Here is a 20,213-nt window from a genome sequence, read left to right as displayed (position 1 = left end):
ATTCTCTCTCCACAGATCTAAATGGAAATGGCTCCAAACAAACCTGCTGTCATCCTTCAATTTAAACTTGAATGGACTTCAGCGAGTAAACTCATGTTAAAGCTTAGATGTTATTTTTACGTTTTAATGACCTTGTTGTTACAAAGAAAGGTACAAAACTTGTAGTCCCTTCATGCTACACACACAACATATAATTAAGTGTATATTAAAATATGGTAAAATATAAAATAAAACAATGCAGTAATGCATGTACATAAATACACATTTACACCCAGAATGTTCTGCAGAGCATTTTTAAAATTTGCATCTGGGGAGAATATAAACAGCAGCACCAAGATGATAATATGGTTTCATCTTCACAATAAACATGAACATATTGACTGATAACGCAACAGAACCTGAAAGAGCATCACGAGCAGACTAATTAAATAAATAAACAGGTTCTTTGTGGGCCCTGCAGTGAACTTTGACTTTTAACTTTAATGTTTTAATGAAGCCTCGTTGTTGTAAATAAATAAAGTCCATCATGACTAATTAAAGAAATAAACAGCGTGTTCTCGCGGCAGAGGGCAGTTCCGCGCTCCGTCCAGCAGGCGGCGGTAACGTTTACTGACACAAACACAGAGGTCGCCATTTTCCCCTGAGCGGAAGGAGGAAGCGCAGAGGGAAAACATTAAAACTCTTCAAGTGAAAATCCTCCTGAAAAACATAATTTCTGTTATGGAAGTCCCCGGACCGGACAGCGACTGGAGGAGCCCTCAGTTCCGACAGAAAGTCGTCGCTCAGATGTGAGATGTTGGTGTTCGGGTTTGTGTTTTGGGGCTAGATGTTACATCCCTGGTTCTGGTTCTGGTGCGTTATCCTAATGAGCTAAGCTAACGTTAGCGCGGCAGCACAGAGCGTGACGGCCAACCGGCCTTGAAAAAATCGGTAAATTAAGACAAACTTATAAAAAAACAAAGTTAACGAAGGTCCGTGAATATATCCGATAACATGTGCCGACACGTTTGGGGCCACTCTTTAATTCGGCGCGCATAAAAATAACAAAATAACTCTTAATGGAAAATTATATTAAATTTCATTATTAGCATAAATAGCTGCTAACGTTAGTTCACACAGCGAGTTCAGTCTGTTTTTAGCATCGCTCCTTAATTCTGTTAATGAGAGATTAACATTTATCCTCAGTGTTATTTTGTGGATATGTGTGATTTAATTTCCCTTCTCTATTAATGTCAAACAAACTAACACATTATGTATCGTATTATTTACTAAACACGTTACGTTTTTGACTTCTACATATAATAATATTACAGTTTATCATAACAAATATTAGTGTTGTCCCTAAATATTAATATTTATACTTGTATTTCTAAAATACAACATGTTGTGCAATATCGCGACTCTACATTATTTAATATATGTGTATCAGATACATTGCAGTTATTATGTAGTCCACAGGGATGGGCTAAGTTTGTTTTGCCAACATTTTATTCATCCTAATAGAACAAAGATGCTTAATATATTAATTAAATTAGATGTAATAGTATTAGGGCTAAAACCTATTGTTTTCATGATCCAGTAATCTGGTGTAGGTCTGAGCGATGTGGCCAAAAATGTTAATACAAATATATTATATATATAAAAACAAGTGATATTCAGTATCTATAATTATCAGGATAAACGTCAAATCATTATTTCTTTCTTTTTGCTCCTGAATGAAAGTTAGTTCTGGTTTTAAACTTTTCTTTCTGGTCAGAACGAACACTTGATTCCAAACAGTGGATCGCTTCACAGATCTGAAGCAGAACATCCAGAGCTATTAATGATAAAATCTGTTTTCAACAAATACGCACAAGACAAACTAAGTTAAATCTTTTTGATCAACAAAAATAAATATCTTAAGAGAAAAAAAATTCTTTGAAAAGTTCTGATTCGGTTGGGATTCAAATGAATTAAGTCAAATATTTCCTGAACATTTATTTTGTTATTGAGGCAAATTATAACACGATAATAATCGTTATTGTTTTATTGCCCAGCCCTAATCTGGCGGTTATCTTCCCGATTGATCAAAATGTTGTTTGGGCTATGAAATGTCAATAAAGGATAAGGATGCACCGAATGTTCGGCCACCGAAATTAGTCAGCCGAAAATATCAAAAAAAGCACTTTCGGTGTTCGGCCTAATGAGTCAAAAGACCACATTCAAAGTAAGGCGTCTGTACGGGATGGAAATAAGATTCATTGGATCATATTCACAGAAAGTATAAAACACATTACATGTTACATTACTTCCGTTAAAAGTAAATGGACACATGTCATTTACTTTACTGGACACTCTCGGAAAATCAATATGTGGCGGTAAATGGCTTCTTTGTGGCTGTCCTCAAAGCAGTAACGTTATGTGTGTGTGTTAGCCCACTGCATATAATATCGCTCTACACAAGGTCCTATATCTGGATTGCAGTCCAAGACCACTGCTGTTGGATCACTGCTGCTAAATGTTAGCAGCCTGAATCAGCTTTGCTGTCTTGAACGCAGCCAGTTCGCCCTTTGAACCAATGACTGGAATCACTCGCTCTGCACGTTCGCTCACACCTGACGGGTCGTTTCAGGAAGTTAATCAGCTCAGTTCGTTCACCCTAAAGATTCCTTTGAACTAGAAGCTGTTTGAGTGTGTTGATCGGTGTGATTCTGATGTTTCCTTCCAGTGAAGAGGCGATGAGAAAGGCAGGAACTGCACACTCCAAGTCGAGCAATGACATGGAGAACCACGTCTACGTCAAAGCCAAGTCCAGAGTAAGTACTGGATCACTGCAGGACGGTTTTCAGACCACAGGAAGCTTGTAGTGTACGCTCTCAACGTGTTGTAATGAATCTCACTGTTTATCCCTCAGGAGGAGTATTTATCTCTGGTGGCGAGGCTGATCATACACTTCAGAGACATCCGTAAGTATCTGACCTGACCAATAGCATGAACACGCAACGCTCTGGCTCTGACTCACAACATCAGGTTATAATCTGAATCCTAAATGGAGACGTTACTCATAACTTGTGTCTTATTTACAGACAAGAAGGCACTTGGAGGTAAGTGTTTTAGTTTTCTGTCCCTGTTTGGTTCACTTTTCATTCTGGTTTTTCTTTGCTGTGTTCTGTCCCCTGCTGGACCTGTTACTACCAGACTCCTGGGGCTCATCATTTCTGCCGTGCATGTCGGAGCTGCGTAATATTGTCTGTTGTCTACTCTTCTGCTAGATCCCATGAATGCCCTGACTAACCTGACAGGGGTTGGAGGGGGCCCCGGCGGCATTGGCATGGGGCCCCGCCCCACCGGTGCTCCAGTGGGTGGCATGGGGGCCATGGGGCAGATGCAGATAGGCCAGCATGCCATGGCGGGGGTGGCTGGAAACCCACAAGCCAGTGAGTGTTTCCTCCATGTGGTGTGTTTGGTGTAAATGCACATCCTCAGAGTGCTGGTGGATGCTGGCTGCGTATTTTGGCGTCAGACCTGGTCTGAGTTTCAGTCTTCGCTTTGGCACGTTGTGTGTGTTTGAGACTCCAGAGGCCTCCTCAGACTGGTCTGTTCTGTAGCCAGGGTCTGTCCTTCATCTTCTTCTTGCTCCCTCTGCAGTAGGGGGTCCAGGCCAGATGCCGATGCAGCAGATGGTGCAGGCGCAGCAGCAGCAGCAGTCCATCCAGTTCCAGCAGTTCCAGCAGGCCCAGCAGCAGCAGCAGCAGCAACAGCAGCAGAATGCCATGCAGCAGCAGCAGCAGCAGCAGCAGCAGCAGTTCCAAGTGCAGCAGCAACTGAGGGTGCAGCAGCTGCAGGCGCAGGCGCAGCAGCAGCAGCTGCAGCAGCAGCAGCACCACCAGAACCAGCAGCTTCAGCAGCAGCACCAAAACCAGCAGCAGCAGCAGCAGCAGGCCCAGAACCAGCAGCAGCAGAACCAGGTATACAGCCATGCTAACACCATGTTGAATACAGCATTACACCGTGACCACTGGTGAATGTCCTCGTCGAAGCTCTGCTAACCAGCTGCTAACACCTGCTGGTAGCAGCTGAGCAGAATCACTACCGTAACGTAGTGGAGAGGTTTGAGCTGCCTCGCCTGAGATAGGAAGACCAGGTCCTTTCCGGGCCTACACCCATTTGGTCAGGTCAGGCTGAGACCAAAGGTGTGACATGGGGCTCCCCACCTGCGTCGTTGAATCTGAGGGTCTGGGGTGGTGCCACTTGGGGGATAGGGGCAAGTAAATTGACTTCGGGCAAGTAGATTTTTTACCCACTTGCTCGACCGGGCAATTCTTGCGGGTATCCTGGAGGTATCCTGATGTTCTATGTGACTAAAGCCCATGTAGACTAGATGTCCATCTAGTCTACATGGGCTTTAGTCACACACAACGAACTAGGTCTGTTCCCCCGGTGTATCTTGTGGGGTCGTTCTGCAGGAGTCCCAGGGTCGTTAGTATGAGCCATTCGGTTCTTATATGACTGGGTTGAGGCAGTATCAGATTCAGAATCCGCTTTATTGCCAGGTATGTGTACACATATGAGTAATTTGACTCAGGATTGTACATTGCTCACGATGTGCTTACTCATACAAAAATACAATAACACAATAATAAAATAATAATAAAATAAAATCAGACACAAACTACAGAATAGACAACACTAATATACACACTATGAACAAAACAATATAGACATATTGACAAATAGTGCAGTGATCAGAGTGCAAAGGATGCAAGAGTAAACTATTATTCTCATTATGTACATGTTGAAGGTGGATATTATATACAGGTACACATACATGCATACATGTAGACATGTACACAGTGTGATGGAGCATAGTGCAAAGGATGCTGGAAAAAAATAAGACATATGACCTTATGACCTGAGGTAGGTGTATTGGTATACAGTTTCTGCAATATGACATAGTATGAACAGCTCTGAAATAGAGAATGGTGAATAAATAAATAATAAGTGGAAACCAGTAAACAGGTGCTGATTAGAGGCAGAGTTACTGGGTTATTACTCAGGAATTGTTCCTGACACTGTGAATCAGAAATCAGCTGTTCATCAGAGTGATGGATTGTGGGAAGAAACTGTTCCTGAGTCTGTTGGTTTTGGCGTACAGTGCTCTGTAGCGCCTCCCAGAGGGGAGGAGCTGGAACAGGTCGTGTCCGGGGTGAGATGGATCTGCAGTGATGTTTCCTGCCCGTTTCCTGACTCTGGAAATGTAGAAGTCCTGAATGGAGGGCAGGTTGGCAACGATGATCTTTTCTGCAGTCCTGACTGTCCTATGTAGTCTGCTCCTGTCCTTTTTGGTGGCAGATCCAAACCAGACAGTGATGGAGGTGCAGAGAACAGACTGGATGATGGCTGTGTAGAACTGGATCAGCAGGTCCTTAGGCAGGTTGAGCTGACTCAGGACGGGAAGTACCCGTCTGAAGGCCGACTCATCACTGTCCTGGATGAGGCCGATGACCTTTGTGTCGTCAGCGAACTTCAGGAGTTTGACTGATGGGTCTCCTGAGGTGCAGTCGTTGGTGTAGAGGGAGAAGAGCAGTGGGTAGAGCACACACCCCTGGGGAGCGCCAGTGCTGATAGTCCAGGTGCTGGATGTGATGTTCCCCAGCCTCACCTGCTGACTCCTGTCAGTCAGGAAGTCTGCGATCCTCCACAGGTGGAGGCTGGCACAGTGAGCTGGGTGAGTTTGGTGCTGAGGATGTCCGTGATGATGGTGTTGAACGCCGAGCTCAAGTCCACGAACAGGATCCTTGCATATGTCCCTGGAGAGTCGAGGTGTTGCAGGATGTGATGCAGTCCCAAGTTGACAGCATCCCAGTTAGCCCTGTAGGCAAACTGCACGGGGTCCAGCAGGGGGCCTGTAATGTCCTTCAGGTGGGCCAACACCAGTCTTTCAAAGGACTTCATGACTACAGATGTCAGGGCGACGGGCCTGTAGTCATTCAGACCAGAGATGGAGGGTTTTTCTGGGACCGGGATGACTGTGGAGCTTTTGAAGCAGGAGGGAACTTCACACAGCTCCAGTGATTTGTTGAAGATCTGAGTGAAGATGGGGGATGGTGAGACACCGTCAGGTCCAGGAGCCTTCCTGATCTTCTGCCTTTGGAAGAGGTGGCTCACGTCTTCTTCACAGATCTTGAGTGCAGGTAAAAGGTCAGAGGGGGAAGGTGACTGAAGATGGCATTGGAGAGGTGTGACTGGGCTTTTCAAACTTACAGTAGAAACTATTCAGCTCGTCTGCCAGTCGTTGAGTACCAGCAGTGTTGGGGGATGGTCTCTTGTAGTTTGTGAGTTTCCGTAGGCTTCTCTACACTGATGCAGGGTCGTTGGCTGCAAAGCTGTTATTTAGCTTTGAGGAACGAGGAAAGCAGGCCTGTAAGTCCAGCTTTGACTCGTTGGTCCATCTTTTCATAGTCTTTACAGCAGATTTCAGTTTTTGCCTGTGTGTCTGGATAAGATGAACCAGACAGTGATCAGAGAGTCCTGCACGGGGAACAGAGCGATAGGCGTCCTTTAATGTTGTTTAGCAGTGGTCCACCGTGAGCTCCTTTTCGCGATCCGCACGGATGAGATTCAGTTCCGGGATGCCCTGTCCGGGATGCGCTCGGTGAGCCAGGACTCTGGGAAACAGAGGGCAGCAGATCTTCAGAAGTCCGAGTTAGTTCTGTTGAGGAGCAGCAGTTCGTCCATTTTGTTGGCCAGAGAGCGGACATTCGGCAGGTAGATTGAAGGGAGCGCAGTGCGAAATCCCCGCTGTCTCAGTTTAACCAGCGCACCTGCTCGTTTTTCCCCTGCGACGTTTCCGATCCCAAACAGAGCTGCCGCTCCTCCAACTAATAACTCCGGGAAAGTTCCAGGGTCAATAAAGAGCGGTGGAATAGTATGAGCAGTAGAAAGTCCAATGTTTAAGAGCTCTTCTCTGGTAAAAGTTACCAGAGAGGGACGGCAGAAAACAGCGTTAATTAACAAAAACACAAAAAGCACTAGTAATCCCGGCGCGTAATCCTGGCGCCATCTTGGTAGAGAGTCAGTATGACGATCTCTGCTTTTGGTGGATGATGATGTAGTTCAAGCCCGTTCTCATCTCAGGGCATCAAATACCGATGCTTTCATAAAGCCTGACAAAGCATCGCAAAATGTGCTTCAAAGGAGTAGACCAGAAGCACATGTCCGGACCGTAGTCTTTAGCTAGCTACCTAACTACATTAGTCTTAATTGCGTTGACAGCCCCCAAAGCCCCTTACGGGGGACATGTACGCATGTCGAGCAGTTAACCTCCTTTGTGTTGCTGCGCATGACCTCCACCAATTATTCATTAGCAAACTACAGCGTTATATACGGACACAGAAGGGTACCTTTTGCGTCAAAAACCTATGCTTTGTCAGGCTTTCTGAAAGCATCAGTATTTGACACCCCTGAGATGAGAACACGTTGGTAGTTCAGCTGACTTCTTCGAATGTGACCGCCACTGTAAACTGGGACAGGAAGTACCTGTCTCGTTCCTCAGTGAGGGTAAGATGAAGCAAATGATCGACACATTAGTGCAGTGTCAGCAGTAATATGGAACTTGGACTGAAGGCGAGACTCAATTTACTGCTCGACTTCTAATCGAACCCTCACCTGTGGTCATGACCTTTGGGTGAATGAGATCGCGGATTCAGGCAGACGGAAATTAGTTTCCTTTGCTGGCTGTCTTTGCTCAGAGATCCTGGAGGGGGTCAGGGCAGAACCACTGATCCCTCATTGGGAAAGGAGTCAACTGAGGTCTTCCTCCTAGACGCCTCCCTTTGAAGACCCGGAATACTTTGAAGGGATTACATGTCCTTCCTGGTCTGGGAACGGCTTGAGATCCCACAGGAGCAGCTGGAGGATGGGGAGGAGGACTTATGGGTATATGGAAGCGCCCTGCTTCATTATCTACAGCGGGACTGATGTTTAGCCTTCGTGTCAGCTACAAGCTTTACTCTCTCGTTGGTATTTCTTTTCTCTTACTGAACACCTTGTCTTTCCACACTGTCTGCAGATGCACCAGACAAGGATTCAGCAGCAGCAGCAGCAGATGCTGCAACTCCAGCATGCCCAGGCTCAGGCTCAGGCTCAGGCCCAGGCCCAGGCCCAGGCGCAGGCCCAAGCTCAGGCTCAAGCTCAGGCCCAAGCTCAGGCTCAAGCTCAGGCCCAGGCCCAGGCTCAGGCCCAGGCTCAGTCCATCCAGCACATGGTTCAGCAGCAGCAGCAGGTTCAGGGCCAATCTCAGCCTCAGCCGGGGCAGATGCCTCCACACTCTCAGCAGCAGCCGTCCGGCATGGTGCCTCAGTCCCTGGCCGGGCAGATGGCGTCGGCTCAGCACGTTTCCATCAACTCGCTCAGTCAGCAGCAGCAGCAGCAGCAGCACCACCAGCTCAAGATACAAGCCTTCCAGGTAAGAATGGGGCGGTCCCTGCTAGCAATGATTTTAGTACTCAAAGCTTCTATAGATCATAAATGCATCGTTTAAGAAGTACTTTTGCTTGGCGGCGGCGCCCCTATCCCCGCCACCCCGGTAACGGGTTCATCTGTGTACGTTGATAGATTATAGATATTTATTGGTCCTTTCTGAAATTCATAGTGTGTCATATAGCAAACATCAGACCAACAACATCAACAGACCAACAACCAGACAGCTGCTTTACAAACACAAACATCACCTGAGTGCTATACAAGTTATACTGAGGTGCAGCTCAACTCCTCCCTGATAGTAATCAGCTGGAGTCCAGACCTTTTTATATACAGGCAGGTCCAGCCAGCTGTGACGAGTGGTAACGTAGCTGGTAGAGCTTTGCAACATAAACATCTAAAACCTGCTCTGTTTGGGACTGCGAGCTGCACTGGAAGTTAACGTGTGTGGATTTGTGTTGAGATTTCTGTCTGATCAGAAATGTTTCATTTACTTTCGGTTTCACGTGCAGCGTGCAGTCCCTAACTGCGTCGGTCAAACGGTCTGAAGGGGATAACGCTAGTACCAGTGGATCGATTACATAATGCACAGCAGAGTAAAGGGCAGGTAGACTTCCCATTAAATGATGACGTCAGTCTGGTAATATTCTGCCTTTTCTCTGTGCAGAAAGTTTGGAACATGAGCATAAAATCTGCTGAAACACAAGAGCTATTAAAGTCCAGGAGTTTCTAACTGAATTTATCATTATGGTGAAAAGGAGCCACAGTCACATTTAAAGAGGTTACTTCTCCAAACAAAGACACAAAGAGACAAGAAGACTAAATCATGACTCCGCAGGGATGATATTAAATAAGTTGATCTACAGGAGAAACAGATCTGAGAGCTGCACTGACTTAGATTCTGTTATAGTTGGGCTGAAGTTTCTCTTTAAATAAAAAAAAAAAATCAGCAGAAAAATTCTTCAGAATGCAGAAAATAAAGTGTTTGATACTGTTTTATAAAATTCAGCAAATAGTTTCGTCTCGATCTCGTGGGTAAAGTGTCTCGTCACACCCCTAATATGTGAACATATGTTTTAAAAGTCGCCCCCTTTACACTAAAGCAGTTGGTGAGTTTGTGCTATTAAAGGATACGTTCAGCACATTTCCAAGTGCGTCTTAAAACAAGTTCCTCCCGTTCACACTGGCCGTTAACAGGTTCCTCCTTTATTTGCTTCCTACGTAAGTGATGGGAGACAAAACCTCGTTCCGCGTGAAAGTTTATTCCAAAGTTAATCTTTGTAGTACAGAATTCCTTTTTAAGAAAGACTTAAAAGATGGTGAAAATCTGAATCTGTGTGATTCAGTTTTCCATCTCTGATCTGAGATTCAACAAGAGCCAGATCCCCGAACCTGTCCATCCAGACTGCCAGTCACCATGCAGGGTTCCAGTAGTCCTGCTTACCCAACCTTCTGCTTGCATGCTTTGCTTTGTGTGTGTGTGTGAAAGCAGGCCCGTGCAGCCTTGCAGCAGCAGCAGCAACAGCAGCAGGCGCAGCAGGCAGCGCAGCAAGCCGCAGCACAGGCGCAGCTCAACGCAGCTGCTGCAGCCGCCGGCGCTGTTCCCGGACAGGTGAGACTGCAGCCTAGAAGTTAGTGTTTTATTCGTTTCTATTAACTGTCTGTGAGCTGTGTGAAGTGTAAATGTTGTCTTTAAACACAAAGAAAAGAAATGGAAACAGAACATTATAATAAACCGTCTGTGTCTTGGTCCTGTTAGAAGTAGAGGCTCTGCTCCTCCTGCAGGTGGGGAGGAGTCGATCTTTAAAGGAGACCTATTGTGCTTTTCCACATTTTATGACTTATCTACAATGTTACAGTGTTGATGTTTGTGTTAAACACGGTCAAAGATTTCTTCCTGTTCTGAACGCTCTGTATTGAACAGCTTTTTCTACCAATGTAATACGACACACGGAGCCAGACGGAGCCGCTGGTCCATATATGCTCATTTGCTCCCACAGCAACGCTCAGTCTGCCTGTTCCGCCCAGCAACAGCCTGGTAACATGCTTCAGGTCTTGGCCAATCAGTAGACAGTGGGCTTTGAGAGGGGGGGGCCTTAAAGAGACAGGAGCATCTACAGCTTGTTTCAGACAGAGGCGGAAATGAAGGCCTACATGAAGAGCCAGTATAAGAAATTAAAATATTTTTTTGAACTTTGAATGATGCAAAGCTGCAGGAATCACAGAACAACAATATAGGACTGGAAAAGCAGAATAATAGGTCTCCTTTAATCTGCAATCGCTTCAGACGGCAAGCGGTGCAAATATAAGTTTGTAAATCAGCTTTTTTCAAACTGCTCAAATTTGTGTAAATCTTGTTTTCTGTCTGAACTAGAGCTGGACAATAAAACAATAACTATAACAATATAAATTCTTCAAAAACAAAATTACAAATGTTCAATAAATGTTTGATTTAATACTTTTGAATGAATCAGCACTTAGTGTTTTTATTAAGATATTTATTTTGAGGAAATTTTACTTAATTTTCCTCGTGCATATTTGTTGATTTTATCATCATTAGTTCTGAATGTTCTGCCTCAGCTTTGTGAAGTGATCCGCTGTTTGGCATCAAGTCTTTGTTCTGACCATAAAGAAAAGTTTAAAACCACAATTAACTTTCCCTCAGGAGCAAAAGTCCGTAAACCTGAAAGCAAAATTTATTTGACATTTATCCTGATAATTATTGAAAGTGAACGATGTTATATTTTTAATCCTGATAAGATTTTTGGCCGTAGTCTGAACAGACCAGAAGAAATCACTCAGCTGTTCTGCTTTGTTGTCAGAGCAGCTGCCTCCATCCTAACCCGGTGAGAGGGAGTGCGTTTATCTTTTTAAACCATCGTAGCGAGGATATTTTGGCCGCTCCTCGCTGGTTCAGAGGACTTTTTTAAGGTTTAGGTTAGGCGGTCTACATCGTTGTGATGTTTGTCGGTCAGGGTTGTGTGTGTGCCGCAGTGTACGTCTGCCTCCTCTGCTCACCTGTCCTGTTGTGTGTCCTCTGAAGTTGGTTCGTCCTGGGATGCAGCTTCCACCCCGGCTGCCTCGAGCCCCCATGAACCCCTCCATCCCTCCTCCAAACGCTGCCGCTGCGGCCGCCGCCGCAGCCGCCGCCGCCGCCGCCGCTGCGGTGGGAGGACAGACGATGACACAGCAGGTATTTATCCCCCAGTGTGACCTCTGACCCCTCGCTGTCCTGTCCGCACTTTGCTTCTCACCGTGTGCTGCCGCTCCAGTCGGCTGAGGGAACAGTGTTCGAATCCTCTGACTGATCATTTTGAATTATGCAGGTTCCTCCCCTGGGTTTTGCCTTTCAGGCATCATATAGTATCTCATGAAAGTGAGTGCACCCCTCACATATTTGTAAATATCTGTTTTTATCTTTTCATGTGACGACACTGAAGAAATGACTTTGCTCCAGTGTAAAGTAGTGAGTGGTAGGGTTCAGGTCTGGAGACGTGCTCGGCCAGTCCGTCACCTTTACCCTCAGCTTCTTTAACGAGGCGGCGGTCGTCTCGGAGGTTTGTTTGGGGTCGTTATCGTGTTGCATGTTGAGTCATTTACATTGTAGCTAAGTGTCATTTCTTCAATGTCGTCACATGAAAAGATTTAATCAGATATTTATAAAACTGTTAGGGGTGCACTCACTCACTGTATATCCCAACAGCACGACGGTGCTGAACGCCGCTGAAGTCGACTAAACTACTTCTAAACTAGATGCTGGTACGAACTCCCCCACTGCCGTCCAACTTCACAGAGCCGTCAGCAGCCAATCAGGAGAGAGGATTTTATACCTGAACTCTGAGCAGGACTCTCACTTTTTATTTCATTGTGTGGAAATCTGTTTTTTCCATCTAAGAGGCTGTTTGCACCTGCCACTAGAATGAATCCTGTATCCAGATAAAATCTGGCTTATAATTTTACCTGATTACATTTATACCTGACAGTAACCATCTTCAGTGTCCACGGTGAAATGCGTTCACAATCAGAATAAAAACAATAATATCTCAGCCCTGAGAGGGTCGAGGAGGGAGATTCAGATCCGAGGAGAAGCAGCAAACCGACAACGCCAACGTCCTCTCCAGCCGCTGTCAAATAACCACCTGACCGCCACTCTGTCCGGCTCAAACAACCAAACGTCACATCCTCCCATCAGTTGCTCGGGTCCTGTATAGAAACTGAAGCGTCCCCTCCCAGCGTGATTTGTTTCCCACCATGGATTATACACCATGTTGTCTCTCTCCGCGCCGATGCGACCGCTCGACCGCTCGCCCGGAAAGTGAAACTCCCGCCGTACACCTTTCTTTCCTGCAGTTTTACAATCGAACCAAGAGGAGGAACCGTGACGTTGCACAGACCGACGGGTAACGTTGGAGTTTTTTGTCCTGCATCATTGGGACCCACGTGGGGAAATCAAACTCCGGTGACTGACAGAAGTTTACGCAGAACTTTAACTGATCTGTATTGCAAAGAGCTCAAGAAGAAATAAGTTATTAATAAGCTTGATTAGTAATTTCAGACCACAAATTGACCGAATATTATGAATAATGACGTAAAAACAGGACGAAGACGAGGCGTCTTGTCAGTAATAATCGGAGCTTATTACTGTGGGATCGTTGAACTTCCAGTAGGCTACAAAGAGGACTGGCCCCTTTAATAACAGCTTACTTGTTACGTGGTTACTAAATGATTTGCACACACAGCCTACACAGGCCTTGCACAGATCGCTGAACACATCTCACGGAGTCAGCAGATGGATTTATTAGTAGTTTAGCTTTGGAAATAATGCTCACATCACACGTCAGCTGTCAAAAAAATCCCGTGGTTGGCTCGTTTGCTTTCACACCACAAGCGAACCGCAACCCTAGAGCGATTCAGGCGAACTAAGTGAGGCAACGCAGCAGGGCATGGGTTCAAGTTCAGTTCACCAAGAACATGAGCACGGATCTATGGATAACAAGAAACAGGACCAGATGATGTCTTATAAAACCAAACGCCACCTATCGATAGTTAGAATCAGCCTTGACGTGATCTCGTCACTGGCGTTAAATTAAAACGACTCTGCAGCCTCTCCTCCTCTGATTTGGTTCATCTGTTTTCTCTTCTTGTCCAATCGCTTTCCTCAGCAGGTGCAGCAGCATTCGATGATGTCATCGCCGTCCCCGGGGCAGGTGCAGACGCCGCAGCCGATGCCCCCCCCTCCCCAGCCGTCACCCCAGCCCCCCAACTCGGCCAGGTAGGACAGGTGTTCGCTGATCTTTGGCCCGAAGAGCCGACTGTGACGCAGGTTTCTAAAATCTGTCCCGCTTCCCGTCTCCAGCTCCGGTCCCACTCCGTCTCCGGGGGGTTTCCAGCCCAGCCCGTCCCCGCAGCCCTCACAGAGCCCCGCCATCGCCCGAACCCCCCAGAACTATGGAGTCCCGTCTCCTGGACCGCTCAACACGCCAGGTACACCCACGGTCAGACACCTTGACCATCAACTGAGGAAACGGGGAACAAAAAGATAACAAATCATAATATCTCTATTTATCAAAAGAGACAGAGTTACAGACAACACAGTTCTGCAGAAGGAAGGAGGACCGGTAAGTAAAACTCCAGCAGATCACAGGTACATCATAGTCCTCGTCCAGCGCCGTTCCGTCTTTGCTGATGTAGATCGTTTATCCCGACACCCGGAGTTCAGGGATGTTTTCTCTCGGTTGGTGTAAAACCAGAAAATACCATTTTTTTTTTGTATTAACTTCAGATTAACGAGAGAATTGTCAACAAGAAAACAAGGATTAGGATTATAAAACGTTTTTATAGAATCAGCGCAGAGTGTAGCTGGGTAAATATGATCTGTAAATTACTTTTATAGAATTCATGTGTTGGCGGACTTCTGTTTGAAGCCTCCAGTTTGGCGTTTCTGCCGTCGCCCTCTTGGTTTTTTGATATTAACCTGGATGCTAATTTTAGCGAGCGACAAACAGGCTAAAAACCAAATGTACCTACTGAAAAATCTTAATAAGCTTTTTCAGCGGCGCAGGTTAAATGTACACAGCGGAGTCGCCTCTATCCTGATTGACAGCTCGCCATGGTAGCGACTTGTCAGTCAGCTTGTAGCCCCGCCCTAAAGCCTCCCCTGCTTCCTGGTCTCTGTTCCTCTAAATGGGACCATAATTTGCTAAATGAACATCATGCTGTGTTGAAGAAGACTTGAAACTAGCGACTGAGACCATAAACTCATCAGGAAAGTGTTTACTGAGGGAATAAATCAGCTGACAAGTAGAAACAGTTTCTCAGAGACGTCGCCCCCTGCTGGCCAGGTGTAGACCCGGATTCTACGTCCACCTTTTTGATTCAGTCTATAGTTCTTCACTGGAGACATGTTCCGTAAAATGAATGAATGAGGAGTTATGATGTCATGCAGACCTCCCTGAACAAACTTCATACCTTCACTCCCCCTTTCCCCCCCGTCCTCACCTGTCCCGCAGGTAACCCCAGCTCAGTGATGAGTCCGGCTGGAGCCACGTCTCTGGAGGACCAGCAGTACATGGAGAAACTCAAGCAGCTGTCCAAATACATCGAACCTCTGCGCAGGATGATCAACAAGATCGACAAGAACGAAGGTCAGAGCTGAAACTCTGACTGATCCATTTTATCATAACGAAGGACAGGAAACTGAATCTGCGGTCGGACAGAACAGGACACTTGGTCTGTGTCTCTCTAACGTCTTTTTGTCTTAGTTTGAGTTTCGTTTGTGTTCACAGACAGGAAGAAGGACCTGAGTAAGATGAAGAGTCTGCTGAACATCCTGACTGATCCAAACACCAGGTAACAGCTGATCACTGAAGCCCTCGCTCCTCTCCGACACACCGAGTCTCTTGATTTGACCCTGCGTGTCCTCTGACCTGCAGGTGTCCTCTGAAGACGCTGCAGAAGTGTGAAATCGCTTTAGAGAAGCTGAAGAACGACATGGCCGTGGTGAGAGCGTCTCTCTGTCTGTGTCTTTATCCTGACGAGGTTTTTAGTTCCCGTCTGTAAAGTTTGGGTTCAGACGGCTCGTTGCACTTTGAATATTAACCGTTTGTCCTGTTGTTCCAGCCGACCCCTCCTCCCCCTCCGCCCACCAAACAGCAGTATCTGTGTCAGCCGCTGCTGGACGCCGTCATGGCCAACATCCGCTCCCCGGTCTTCAACCACTCTCTGTACCGAACCTTCGCCCCCGCCATGACCGCCATCCACGGACCCCCCATCACGTACGTCTCTCACACAGTCCGGTGTTCTGTCGAATGTGTTGAATGTCTTTTAAACATCCCAAACATCTGGGCGACAGATTTATCTGTCTCGACCACGGAAAGCCAAACTGTCTGCATGAAGAGATAAAAAACAAAATGTGTTTGTGATTTAAAAAGAATAAAACTGAAACCTCGCCTCACACAGGGTTTCTACAAATCTAAAATCTGATTATCTCAATTTTAGGCCTTAAAATTTGGTTGGATTGTGACGTTAACTTCACTTTTATAAAGGTGCGTTAGCTTCGGTCCTGCTTTTAAATGTGTTTCTGGGAAAAATCTGTATTGATCACGCTGTAACAAAAAACTCTGATGCAAACGGTCCGAACTTATCGGCACACACCCAGCTAATGTGAGCTAACGTGGCGCTACAGGTAGCCTACGTCTTCAATGAGCATTTAGATTATTTCTGCTAACAGTAATGTAATATCGGTAAGATTAATAACATCTGGCTTGAGAACAGTGCTTTTGTTTCTTTTAAAGACTTTTGAAAACGGGTTTGAAGTCCCAGAAAAACAGGAACTTTTTCCTCCCCGTTTACTCCTGTAACCTGCGCACAGCGTTTTGGATGTGCGCCCACAGCAAAAGATCAGTTGTACAAAAGAAATGCAGACTCGGGTTGAGCTGTTGGAAACCATGTTCCCTGATCCGGCCATCGCTGAAAGTCTCGTCATCTGTTCAACGAAAGTCTTAATCAAACAAACAAAACCAAGCAGCTGGATCTGCACGTACGTTTCTGCAGAGGCCAGCGGGTACGGTCAGGGTTAAGCCACAGCCGAGGACTTTAGTTCTTGGCCTGTCAGATTTTAGTTTCTCTGCAGAACCCCTTCCTTCATATCCAGCACGCTGTTTTGGGGCCAGTGTGGATGTGAAATAGTCAGCAGCAGACAAACACAGTCACAGGACTGAGGGTCTTTCTGTTTCATGTCCTCTTCAGGGGTCCCAACGTCTCCGGGAGGAAGAGGAAGCACGAGGAGGACGAGCGGCAGACCATCCCCAACATCCTGCAGGGGGAGGTGGCTCGCCTCGACGTCAAGTTCCTCGTCAACCTGGATCCTTCGTTCTGCAGCAATAACGGCACCGTGCACCTCGTCTGCAAGCTGGGTGAGTTGGTCGGCTTCAGATTCAGGTCTCCAGACGAGATCGGCAGGATGTTCTGACGTCGTCCTGTTTGTCCTGTCCTCAGATGATAAGAACCTTCCCAGCGTTCCTCCCCTGCAGCTCAGCGTTCCTGCCGATTATCCGGATCAGAGTCCTTACTTGGCCGACGACGGGGAGCAGTACGGTGAGACAGGAATCCTGCATGTCCAGTGTTGATGAACTCACAGCACGCAGTGTACACGCTGTATAAATCTGACGGAAGGAAAGAAGTTTTATTGTTTTACTCGATTAGTGACGTCCTTCATGAGAAGTGACAGGAAATAAAGAAATCGTTCTGTAGATGTTGAACACAAAGAGTCAGATTCCTGTTGTGCGTTGGCCTCAGCTGTTCGCGCCACCATCATCAGACCTGTTAATGAGAGCAGCACTGATCCAGGGATGCACGATTACCGGGTCTCACTAATAACCGCGCTTTAAATCGTAAAGGCTCCGCGACACCGAGTGGAGAGAAAAAACTCTTAAAAGGTCTTAAATTGAAATCAGGGAAATTAAGGTCTTTGCTGTAGGTATTAAATTTGCCGATGGTGCGTTTAAGGCTGGTGGGGAAATTGTCACGCACAGTCGCCTAAAACGGCTAATTAGCGTGTATTTGTATGGTTTTCTTTTAGTAAGTGACAATGCGAGACCCCGCCGTTAATATAACTCATGTTACGTTTACGTTAGCTGCAGACGTTGACGTCTGGCCGCCTGTCATCGTATCGTCAGTCGTGGCTTGTTGGGATTGGGAGACGCATGTTAAAGTGGTTGGAGGAAGATCCGATCGTTCTGTCTAGCTCAAACTGTAGCCTGCATCACGTCCTCCTCTCAGATTTTCTACAGCTACAGGTTAAAATAACTTTCTAAAGTGTGTCTTTCTCCATGGATTATTTACCTCTCTGTAGCGGCGCGCCTGCGTATGAGCTCGGCCAGAAAGTGAAACTGAAACTTAAGTTCGGTCTTGCTATCTTTTTATAATGTGTAAGTTGCTCTTTTCTGTTATTTTAGAGGTTTATATTGAGTTTAATCATTGTTTTTATTATTATTATAAGTTTAAAGGCAGATTTTTTGCTCCTGAAGAAACCAGATGGTTAATTGTGCTTTTAAATGTTTCTTTATGGTCAGAACATGACAAAAAGCAGCCTGGTATCAAACAGTGGATCACTTCACAGAGCTGAGGTAGAACATTCAAAACAACAAATATGCATGAGAAAAATAAAGTAAAATCTTTTTTCAGTCCCTTTTCCGCAACACAATAAACATCTTCATAGAAAAGAGAAAGTGCTGATTCAAATGAATTAAATCAAATATTTATTGAACATCTGTATATTGTTGTTGAGGCAGATTGTATCATGATAATTAACGTTATTTATTTTATTTGCGAGCGGTACATATTTCCCCTGAACACCTCCAGAGGTCGTTTTGCTGATCGGATCACAATCTGTCCTCAATGCGTCTCAGGTGCATTTACACCTGTAGGCCTACTTACGACTGCTCATGTGTTCAAGTGCTACCCGATCACAATCTCATCACCCAAAATGCATTTTAACGCCAGGCGTAAACGGCCTCTGTGTTCCCCCGATTCAGAGTCTGTAACGTCATTCACCTGTGGTGGAAATAAAACTGCCAAACATGGCGTGAAGAGATCAAACGCGCGTCTCTTTTCTATCAAAGAAATTGTTTCAAAAGTTGAAGTCTTAAATTTATATTTGTTGAGGTCTTAAAAAGCATTAAATTTGACTTTTCAAATGGTGCAAGAACCCTGTAAACGCCGGCTCAACTCTGACAGAGGGACCAAACTGTGAAGCTTTAGTTCCACCAAAGAAGAAGTCGGCAGTGCGGGAGCGTTTCGGGTGCACCAACACTGACCAGGGCGCCGTTAAAAGGAGCCAATACCTACATCTAACCTGATGCAGCACCTGCGGGTCCACCGCCCAAGTAAAGCCCTGGACGTACTCGCTTTTAACTAGTCGTCCGCCAGAGCTTAGAAACTTCTATGATTAATTAATAACACGACGTTGACGACCGACCTCTTTAATAACAGTTTCCCCTGGAGGAGAAATAAAGTTCATATTAATAATAATACTTAAATATTGAGTAATTACAGGTGTTGTTTAATGAATAATAATCGTTGCCTTCACTGATTCAGAGGCTGAAGCAGACGGAGTGACTCCACCTGACCGCGACTCTCTCTCTCTCCACCAGGTGCGAACAGCTTCCTGCAGACGGTCCACAGAAACATGACGTCCAAACTGCTGCAGCTGCCGGACAAACACTCGGTGACGGAGCTGCTCAACACCTGGGCCCAGAGCGTCCGCCAGGCCTGCCTGTCTGCCGCCTGAAGCCCCGCCCGCCCGACATCACCCTCAGAACCGCCACGCTGACGCATCTCCACGGACACTACGGCCTCATCTCACCTGGCAGGTTCCTGCTGCGCCTGGATCTGCTTTCATCCAGGCCTTTTGGATTTGTTCCCCACGCTCATCTTAGTCCCCGAACGCTCCATGACTGTCAGGTGATCGGGCCGCTATCGTGCGGTCTGACCCCGACGTTGTTCCTGATGAATTCTGGGTAAAGTAAGACGGCAGGTGGAGCTGTACGACTGCCTCTGTACATGATATTTACTCTCGTGTGTCGGTTTGAGGAACACAAAAGGGAACCAACTGGCTGTCATTTATCCTGATCTATATTCTGCTCCCTGAATGCAACACCTGGTTCTGTTTAAGTCGGAGTGCGTTTGTTTTGTGCCCCGGGAGAGCGCTGTCGTAAAGAGAAACGCTGAACGAGGTTTGTACACTTTGCTTTCAAAGTGAAAATATAACTGTATTTTTTTGCTATCATAAATAAAATCTTTTTAGTTCTAAACGCCATCTTTTTTTTCTTTTTTTTTTTAAACACGAATAACTTCAGGCTCACTGGAAGGTATATTTCTGTAAGAAGGTGTTGTTCGTCCGTCCGGCTGCAGGTTCAACTCTCGCTGGTGGGGGTTAAAACGTACTGGTTCAAGGCTCGGGGGCGGCTCTTTACCAGTAACCTTCTCCGGCGAAGTCGCCGTCGTCTTGGCCGGTTTTCTCATACTAACAAAAAGAAGAGTTCCAGGCTGAAAGCAGAAGGAGCTCGGCCTCGTTTTATCAAGAACAACAGAAATACTGTGTAATTATAATCATCTGTAAAGGTATCAGTTTATTCACTGTTTTATTTCAGTAAATGTCCTCAGCAGCAGCGGGTCAGAAGAATCAGAGCGGGGGAGGCCTGGAAGTTGTGCTTCATCCTCACTGAACTTTCTTATGGAATAATAAAAACGAT

The 20,213-nt window shown here is 46.0% G+C and overlaps 1 protein-coding gene across 5 annotated transcripts; it reads left to right on the top strand.

Annotated features, from left to right (window-relative positions):
* Nucleotides 1–632: 632 nt before the first annotated feature.
* med15 (mediator complex subunit 15) lies at nt 633–19,777 on the top strand. Of its 5 annotated transcripts, none has more exons than XM_038709239.1 (18): nt 633–788; nt 2,708–2,795; nt 2,894–2,945; nt 3,066–3,083; nt 3,252–3,416; nt 3,628–3,947; nt 8,051–8,446; nt 9,953–10,072; nt 11,504–11,653; nt 13,623–13,732; nt 13,817–13,944; nt 14,970–15,104; nt 15,246–15,309; nt 15,393–15,459; nt 15,580–15,734; nt 16,708–16,874; nt 16,957–17,055; nt 19,113–19,777. In XM_038709239.1, the coding sequence occupies exons 1-18, from the start codon at nt 721–723 to the stop codon at nt 19,247–19,249; spliced, it is 2,439 nt and encodes an 812-aa protein (XP_038565167.1). In that variant the 5' UTR covers nt 633–720; the 3' UTR covers nt 19,250–19,777. The 5 variants fall into 5 exon arrangements, with proteins under 5 accessions (XP_038565167.1, XP_038565158.1, XP_038565175.1 ...); XM_038709230.1 differs by having other exon boundaries at nt 9,950–10,072; XM_038709247.1 differs by having other exon boundaries at nt 9,950–10,072; nt 13,626–13,732; nt 19,113–19,249.
* The last annotated feature ends 436 nt before the right edge of the window (nt 19,778–20,213 follow it).

Source organism: Micropterus salmoides, unplaced genomic scaffold (genome assembly GCF_014851395.1).
Source record: "Micropterus salmoides isolate LMB-PRFRI ecotype aquatic unplaced genomic scaffold, ASM1485139v1 Ms_hic_scaffold_10, whole genome shotgun sequence".
NCBI classification, from domain to species: Eukaryota; Metazoa; Chordata; class Actinopteri; order Centrarchiformes; family Centrarchidae; genus Micropterus; species Micropterus salmoides.
Note: the sequence above shows the minus strand (reverse complement) of the source record. Positions and strands in the feature narration are given on the sequence as shown.

Excerpts from the sequence above, each read along its gene's own strand:
- med15 (XM_038709230.1), top strand. The coding sequence starts at position 721 with ATGGAAGTCCCCGGACCGGACAGCGACTGGAGGAGCCCTCAGTTCCGA. Across the intron at positions 789-2,707 it reads CAGAAAGTCGTCGCTCAGAT|TGAAGAGGCGATGAGAAAGG; the intron begins GTGAGATGTTGG and ends GTTTCCTTCCAG. Across the intron at positions 13,945-14,969 it reads TGGACCGCTCAACACGCCAG|GTAACCCCAGCTCAGTGATG; the intron begins GTACACCCACGG and ends CCTGTCCCGCAG.